The sequence below is a fragment of the Macrobrachium nipponense genome, chromosome 35, assembly GCF_015104395.2.
Source record: "Macrobrachium nipponense isolate FS-2020 chromosome 35, ASM1510439v2, whole genome shotgun sequence".
Lineage (NCBI taxonomy): Eukaryota > Metazoa > Arthropoda > Malacostraca > Decapoda > Palaemonidae > Macrobrachium > Macrobrachium nipponense.
Window position 1 is genome coordinate 20,468,648 of NC_061096.1, and position 9,545 is coordinate 20,478,192.

Sequence of the window (9,545 nt, forward strand, 5' to 3'; positions counted from 1 at the left end):
GCAAAAAGAGGTTCAGGTGTCAAAGGGCAGCGTGTCAGGTACCTTAAGCTACGAAAAAAGGATTTTCTGACAGTAAATGAGCAAAATTTGCATTACAGCTGACAGTAAGTTAAGTGGTTTAATATAATACACAACTGCGTAACTACTCATGGCATTATTAACCGGCATAGTTATGGAACTACATTTACCATTTGCATTTATTCCTGCGAGAAATCATGTTGAAATATCTAGAATTATTTTCCCTTACCAATTATCAAGCTTTGTATAAGTTACGTCCTTTGTCTGGTCATTTTTGTTTTGATTATTTTGCATGTTAACTATTTTTTATCTTAATAACGTTCAAACAAATCTAAGAGGGTACAAAACGGGTAGCTGACCTTTGTTGATGTCACAGGGTCAGTTTTTTCTTTCAAAGATCATCTAAAACTGTGGTCAATCAAAGATTTTTCGGGCATCGGTCCCCATTCCATTACGTCTGTCATCCAGGTCCTCTGATTTCCTTATGACTCACGTTAGCAAAATACGGCCTTACCTATTTTTAATAATTCACTTACGTGAAATAAAAGAACAGGAAAGGTTTCGTACAAAGGTAGGTTTTTGTTTAACCGCTAAGATAAACTAGGTTGACTCCCATAAACAACAAGTGAAGTTAAGAGAATCTTGTTATTCGAACAGCGAACGATAGTCAAAATATAACTGTGATCTGACATTTCTTCCCGTGAATATTTCTTATTTTCACGGGGGCACCAAAAACATGCATTTCCTTCTCTTAATTTTCGATGAAAATTGATCACTTTGTAATACAAAAATGCTACATGAAAGGACCCTTACCACTTTGCTTCTCTGCTTTTCCTATAACTCTTAAGACTAGAAATCTAGTTAAAACTATATTAATTTGAAACTCGTATTCACTGCATCCTTTTCTCCCGGTCAAAACACCTTTGTGTTCTGTTAACACTCTCCTCCTACTTGGTCTAGTGCCTTGGATAAGATCCCATACCTTTCATGGAATGTTTTCGTGCTTTCTTTTTTAAAATAATGGCATCCTTCTCTCTCCTGTGCTCATCCTCATATCCTGTCTTCCTAACATGGGATCCCAAACATGATCACATTCCTACATCCAACATCTCACTAACATTAACCATTGTTCTGATCTGATCTTCATTTCTGGCTTTCTGTATTTTTTTGTATGATTACTCTTATTAATTTCTCAGACACTACCTGTTCCTACATTAATGTACAGAGAGTTTGCTAAATTCACTTTCACACCTTAGACCAGAGATTCACTCTGGAAGGGCGATGTTGTTGATCTGTATAATACCTGATGGCAATCTTTGCAAATCCCTCTTTCTAGGATTTTGAGAAAATAATTGCTATTCGGTCTGGTAGCAGGAAAAAAAAATCCAGAAGCACGATTAAAAATCCTAATGTCCTATTGACGTGGCTTTAAGGACAACATCATTTGAACACAAAAGATTGCAGCTCCTAAATCTAAACATCTACTAGACCGCCGCTTCTATTATACCACCCCAAATTGTTAAGGATGAAAAACTGCTAATTAATTTTCAGAACAAAGGAAGCAACGCCCTTTGGGTTTCAAGTCTAAGAACTGATACAGGCCATCCAACAACATTTTTATCACGTATGCTTTTCTCCCGAGGGAAACTGAGAGGATTCAGCCGTTGAAATGAAGGTCCAACCAACCAAATCTTCTTGCTTCTTAAAAACGACTATTTTGGTTTTGAAAATTTATCAACTTAGAATGGATGTTTTGTGATGCTGAACTCTTCCAAATCTCCAGAGCCCTTTAGGATCGCTGGAAATGGGATTTTTAAGCCCTCGTGTACGTGCTACTACACTTACTGAATTTAGACTTGCTTCCTGACACATGTTTGAAGGCGTTGTATTGCCCTTTTTAGCTAATGAGGTTCATCAAAGATTACCTTGATGATGGATGTGTCCAGACGGATTCATACCACTTTCAGTGCTGCTCTTGACTTCGTTGACTTCAAAATTAAATATAAACGTAACGCAAGCAAAATACAACCACCCCAATTTTTTTTTTTAGTCATATTCGTGATAAGCGGTCCAATATACTCGTATACTACATTGTACCCAGTTTGAAGTTTAAGTTCAGTGGATATAGTGTGATCTATTTCTTCACAAAGCTATTGAAAATGGTACTCTGTACTAGCATCACATAAGAGTAATTTCGTATGACTTTGTTGATTTTCAGTCATCCCTAGAGACATTATTAAACCGAATTGATAATGGGCTTATTAGATTACTAACACATGCGTTATCATTTCTGTAATAATAGAAATGCTTCTCACTGTAAGCTTCCATTTTCTGCAGCTCTTAGAAAAGCGCAAAAGATAGACAAAAAACTTAAGCATTGTTTGCAGAGCTCCCCTTCTCTAGAGAGGTAATACTATTTGTCCTACGCCCCCCAAAATGGAAGCTTTTTTCATATGACTGATTTCCTGCTAAATGGAAAACGCACTATTGAATTACATCTACATAAATTACATTATATCTAAATTACATCACAACTCGATAAGAATAAGAGAAATGACAAACTGTTGTTACAATCTGATGTGAACAAAGAACAAAAGAAAATTAGCATTCATATTCGCAACTGGGAAAGCTCTTTTATGTTAACACACACACAGAGAGAGAGAGAGAGAGAGAGAGAGAGAGAGAGAGAGAGAGAGAGAGAGAACAATGGGAGCTGAAATGGTTTAATAACATCCTGGTACAGGTCGTAAAGTTTTGAAAGCTAATTTCCAGCATTCTACTCGCTTCTCGATAATTATTAATGTGTCAAAAGCGTCATATGTCTAGTTATGGAAGTTCTACTTTTTCGAAATATGCTTGATAGACAGCGTGGTTAGCAAGGATAACGACAAAAATTAGACGAACGACACAATACCTCGAAGCACGACCGCTTTTGCTACTGAGAAATGCATTGTCACGAATCATTACATGGCGAGTTAGCGAGTCCTTTGTTAATTTTTTCGATGACCAACCAACTTTGTTGGCCTTTCCAACCGCCACCACTAATATATGTTGCAGGTGCCAGGAATGGTTTCCTTTTCAAGTAAAGGCTAGATCCGGTATGTGATACTGCCTGGCCTTTTATATTAGTCATCCATTAATTGCTGACAAAACCCTAGTTTACTTGATGTCACTGATCAGAGATTCAGCAGCGTAGACGTATAAGTTTTAGGACTTATTGTAACACATTTTCACTCACGCCAGAATCTGAAGGTTTGCTGCAAATTTTCCTTGACGACTTTTTTTTTCTTTTGCCAACTACATTTTTTCCTTGGGGTTAGGGACCGACGAGAATGCTTGAAACCAAAATGACTGGAAAAAGCTTGTTCTTAAGTTAACGAAGTTTTTCATCCTTAGGAAATTTGAATTGTGGAATTACCATCACGATTTAAAAATAAAAAATACAAATAAACGAATTCGAAAGCTAGAAGCTGAGGCCAATCTAGGTACACACAAAAGGCTGACCTAGTTTTTATTATTGGTCTCCTCTGAATCAACATTTGAGGTAAAAAACTAGCTTCCGCCTATCACGCTAATCACCCGAAGGTGGGCCAGGTCTTGGTCACTTTGGAGGTCGCTCTAGGTAAGAAGGTGAGGTTAAACACAGAAATAGTTCGCGACTCTTTCCACTTTTACAAGCGGATATGACAATATAGACACTATGGTTTTTAATGATTTAGAGTATAAAAACCTGCGTCTCGAACATTCATTCAGAATCTTGATAAAGATAAAAGAATCCGGAAAAGAACAAAACTAAAATACACCGTAAATACAAAAAGGCAGAGTCTCTTTTAATTCAGACATAATTTTTGTAGACCCTTCATGACTTTCTTAAACTTCATATTACATTTAATGAATGATAATTTTCGATCGCGTATAAGACCTACAGTACCCTTGGTCTGCTCCAGTGAGAGCGCCTGGAAGCCCTATACTGAAAGTGGAGTTGACCACAAACAGTTTTTCTAACTAATCAAAGGTCATGTTTCTAAACCCCTCCCACTGTTGTCACTGCCGACATTTATTTAACGAGTTTTAAGGGGTTTGGTGTTTTAAACAGTTACTTCCTGTTTCCTCTTTCCCTTTCATTTCTTCCCAATTTCTGCATTTTTTTCTGGTCATCTCTCTCTCTCTATCTATCTATCTATCTATATATATATCATATATATTATATATGATATATAATTATAATAATATAATACTTAATTAGAGATATTATATAGATATCATATAGATTTATATATATATTACAAACACACACACACACATACACACACACACATATATATATATATATATATATATATATATATTATACGTAATATACTATATATATACACACACACACACACGCACACACACACATATATATATATATATATTTATATAGAAATGTATATATAATATACCATATATGTATGTATATATATATATAATATATATATATCAATATATATATATATATATTTATATATATATATATATATATATATATATATTTATATATAGATAGATAGTATATATTCCATTCACTGTTACTAATTATCATCATTATCATTCGATCGTATCTGTGGTGACATTTTTCACCATCAGCAAGTGATTTTCCTTAAAAAGAAAAAAAATCATTACTGTCGGAGCTTCAAAATCTTTTTTGATCATGAAACAAAAATCACCTTAAAATTGTCCGTTGCAGAGAAATTTACAAGTCTGCTGAAATTATAGTTAAAACAACCGTAATTATTGTTCAAAATATTAGTAGCATCATTCGATCAACGCGATGTTCACTGTTAATATTAGTGTTTGTAAAGCCCTTGGAATAATCCTAACTGATTCTGGTTAATTCTTCTTCGATGTACGCAAACTGTTCTTCACACATCTTGAGATGTTGCCCTTTAGGTTTGCACAAAAGAACAAGGCGTAGTTAAGCGTTTGCCTTGAAGGAGATGAAGAGACAGCAAAAAGACAGACACATGTCTACTCAGCGATGCGAGAAGTCTTTTGTTAGCATGTTTGAGCGATTGCGCACTCGTCTCTTGTTGTTTCAGGACGTATTTCTACCCAGTCAGTGAATGATTCACTCTAGAGATTATCCACATCCTGTTCCTTTTCAAAATATGAAACTGATATATTTTATCAGCCCATAATATTTCGAGTATTGTTCTTGTGAACGTCTTGAAAAACTATCTATGCTCCTACCAATCCTATTTCCAGATCACTTCTTTCGCTCTCACGTCGTATTCTGTCGATTACTGCATTCTGTTTCCTGTGAAAAGACAGGAGTTTATCTGAAGACGCATCTCATAAAATGAACACCATTACAATGATCATGTTTTCTCTCTTCTCTTATGAAAAATGTTAGCTTCAGGTTTGCTTCTTGAAGTCTCGATCTCTTCATGCAAAATAGAAATTACAAAATAAACCTTGATGGTTCACGACGGAAATGCCAGAATTGAGTGGCATCACAGTCATGCCAAGGATCAGAACAAAAGTGCATCAACTTTCACCCATCTTAGCTTCAGAATTCACTCCCTAAAATTTCTTCGTGAGGGGGGGGTGTTCCCCCTCTGTCGAGAATTTGTTCCGCCAAAAATAAACGGCTTTGAATATCATAAAGAATGTAGTCACTGCCACTTCATCGTACCGTCTGACCCAAAGATGAAACTCATAAGCTCAAAGTTACCTCAGCATCATAACTAGCGCAACAAAGCAAAGAGCTAACGAGCTGGGAAAGACAAAAATGACCAGCAAATCCAATAAAACGTGCGTGATACTCAAATTTTGGATAATATGCTGATGAGAAGGTCGTTGGAAATTATAAGTTGCAAGCAAAATACTCAGGCACACGAAGAACGCTTCTCATATGTACATACAGGTGTGTATGTTGGCATTTATTTTAACTGGTCCGGTGGTATGGTTCTTAGCGTCGTGGTATGCCGCTCAGTTGTTGCGGGTTCGCGTCTCACCACCCCACCCCCTCCCAGGGCGATGAAAGATCACAGGCTCTGTATCATGATCAGTTGCTGCTGCTGTGTGGGGTCAACGATGGGAGGTTGAAACCAACATTCTTTTGAAGCTTGAATTTTATGTCAAAGGCCCCTGTGGTGTGCTTGTTCCATGTGAACAGGTTTCATCTGCTGAAATAATATAAATAATAATATTATGTATATGTATACACACACACACACACACACACACATATATATATATATATATATATATATATATATATATATATATATATATATTCAGTGTCGTTTATGTGTAATATTATCTAAAGACGGAATTACAGGTCTAGCCGCGTTCCGGTAAATAATCCATTTCTGTGTATATACCCATCTATCTATCAATATATATATATATATATATATATATATATATATATATATATATATATATATATATATATATGCGTGTATACGAGTGCGTATTGCCTGAGAGAGAGAGAGAGAGAGAGAGAGAGAGAGAGAGAGAGAGAGAGAGAGAGGAGAGAGAGAGAGAGAATGAAAAACTTGAATTTCAATCAATGCATAAGGGTAATAGTTTTGTTTAAATTATATTCATTCTCTTTGTGTCTGGTGAAAAATTAGACTCCTTCAGTACATGGTTCTGACCCTAAAAATGTTGATGCTTATTGAACTCAGCTTTAATATTTACGTCTGCATAAAACTTTATTTAAAAACCATCTTAAAATTACATGAGAGAGAGAGAGAGAGAGAGAGAGAGAGAGAGAGAGAGAGAGAGAGAGAGAGATTTTTAACTTCCTGAATCAAAGGCAGATCATAGGGGGAATTCAAGGCTATTGTAGTGCTATTTACATTATTCAGCATCAACGAATATCCGGGGGAAAAACCTAGTATTTCACCGTCATGAACTGGAGCAAACGTTTGCATGACGTAAAATGAAGTCATCTTATTCAAAACTCTCTCTCTCTCTCTCTCTCTCTTCAAGGGAGAGATATTTACAGTGAATGGAATGGCATGTCACTAAGAGCCGGTAGAACTATATAAAAAAAAATCGTATTCCATTATAAAAAGCTCAATTTCTGGACACGTCTTTCGCAAAAAGGCTCGTAAATCCCCGATAGGTGGCACCCAGACTCGGTGTCCTTAGCATTTACCTGCTGCATCGTGCCCAGCGCTGACCAGCTAGTCTGAGATAGACTATCGCAGAGTCTACACCGTCGCCATACGCGCGGCTTTCAGTCATCTGACGAACTCGGAGGAGTAAGCATCTTTTATTCAGTACTACCCGGAGAAGAAGCAGAAACTAAGACTGAATCAAGATGACGATTAACAGTGTTGTTCTTCTATTAGTTGTTGCAAGTGTAAGTGTTAATGGACAAGGAGTCGTTCCAGGCATCGACAACAGATGCTTTGAGCCTGTTCTGACAGGTGTTTGCAGAGCTTATATTCCAGCGTTTTATTTTGACCCTCTGTCAGGATCTTGCGATTGTTTCGTTTATGGCGGATGCCAAGGGAATAACAACAGATTTGGAACACTTGAGGAGTGTCACAAGACTTGTTCCGTACGACCTGAGCTTCAGTTCAACACACCGGCTTGCCAAAGGATTTTGGGTTCGAAAAATCCACTGGCCTCCTTAACATTTTCTCCACATGTTACTGGAGCGACAGGCTTACGTGCACCTGACACAGCACAACCTCAACCATCTCAGCCTGAACCAGCCCAGCCTCAGCCAGCCCAGCCTGAACCAACTCAGCCTGAACCAGCGCAGCCTCAGCCAACCCAGACTGAGGCACCACAGCCCAAGCCAGCCCAAACTGAGGCACCATCACAACCTAAGCCATCCCAACCAGCACCTTCAAGCTCATCCTTGGCTAGTAAAGGTGTTACTGGAGTCATCATTGGACCAAATGGAATACGTCCAGGTACTATCAGCATCGGCCAGCCTATCAAGATCCCGTCCAGGACAGATGATGATAACAAATAGTGAATAAGCTGATCAAGACCAAAACCAATCCCGATGTATTCCCACGACTGACGTTTAAAGTGTCAGAAGACGAACATCGGTTTGTACAAACATGTGTGACCAGAGAAAACGTTTTGTGCTCGAAAATGCCTCTGCAAACATCCTTAGAAAGTATTAACTTATATCTTCTCTCATAAGTCTTTCCAAGAGTAATGGGACATTCAGTTTTTAATTACTTAATAAAAAGGTGAATACTTACTACAATGTTTCCGTTTACAATATATACTTTACAACTTGCTTCCCGAAGTATGCTGAATGTACTTTATAAATTGTTAAAATCTTCACTGCTTCCCAGAATAACGAATATGTACTATAGATAATTGTAATTCCCGCAATGTATATTTATATAATGATAAATATATTAATTACACCTTTCTGATTATTTAGTATTTTTTATATTAACCAAAAGTTGATGGTTCCGGGGTAAGAATGTTCGTGAAAGCATTATCGTGAGTTTGAGGATATTCGGTGATATCAACATTAATGGTGTTGACAACGGCTGGATATTGACCAAGGTGGTGTTGTTTCCCTCGAGTTAATGACCAGAATGAATGAGTTGATTCTGAACGGAGTCTTTCACATACTGCTTGACACATTTCTGTTTGCATAGCTCTTTAATCATTCCCGACCGAACCAACAAATGATTGGCATATTATTAAAGGAATAAAGTTAAAGAAGCGTCGACTTGATGTCAAGTTCAAACTTCTTCAAGTACTTAACACCTCTATAAAAATCCTTTCTGTTTGTTCCGTTAGGCCTACACCTGGTGACACTGGTCGCTCTTGTAACCAGAATTGAAAGCGAGTCACTAAACATTGCAAAGAAAATCGCGGACGTTTGCCCTTGATCGCGTCTTTTCCAACAACAAACGTTTGTGCACAAACAACCTGTAATGAAAAGGCATTACTTGTAGTATAAAAAAACTCAGAATCGGTCAAGGAAAACTATATATATATATATTTTCCTTCTTTACAAGTGCTCATAAGTAACATTACGGCCGCCACATGTTTTTTTTCTTTAGATATATCATTTCGGAGTTTCCCGGTCATCCATGGCCAAATCTCGGGCAGGAGTAAGTGTTGTGTAAATAATTGGGTAGCTTGGAACTCAGCTTCCTCGTCTGAGTGCCTTCAAGCACATTTGCTTACTATTATTGTATCTTTTATGCGTCTGTTGCTCATTTAAAGTTTTCTATTTATCCGGATATGAATTACTTTTATATTAATTACTACTTCTTTTATTTTTTCCACCTCCTCTGTTCCCTACACTTTTATGCACTAGGGTTTTCCATGCTAAAAAGCTTTCTAGACTCATTCTAAAAGAATGTATATACATTATGGATATGATGGTAACAAACAACCCGTGAACCATTTTAGAATTATACGAAAATGACAATGGGAAAACTACACCATTATATTACATAGGTGTTAAGTCTTGAAAAATGTACCAGAGTTTCGTTTCCAGTAGGAAATGTAACGATTATTATTATTAACTTCACCATGAA

The 9,545-nt window shown here is 36.9% G+C and overlaps 1 protein-coding gene across 1 annotated transcript; it reads left to right on the forward strand.

Annotated features, from left to right (window-relative positions):
• The first annotated feature begins 7,171 nt into the window (after positions 1–7,171).
• LOC135208466 (papilin-like) lies at positions 7,172–8,423 on the forward strand. The gene has a single exon (XM_064240671.1). The coding sequence runs from the start codon at positions 7,337–7,339 to the stop codon at positions 8,000–8,002; it is 666 nt and encodes a 221-aa protein (XP_064096741.1). The 5' UTR covers positions 7,172–7,336; the 3' UTR covers positions 8,003–8,423.
• Positions 8,424–9,545: the final 1,122 nt, after the last annotated feature.

Excerpts from the sequence above, each read along its gene's own strand:
- LOC135208466 (XM_064240671.1), top strand. The coding sequence starts at position 7,337 with ATGACGATTAACAGTGTTGTTCTTCTATTAGTTGTTGCAAGTGTAAGT.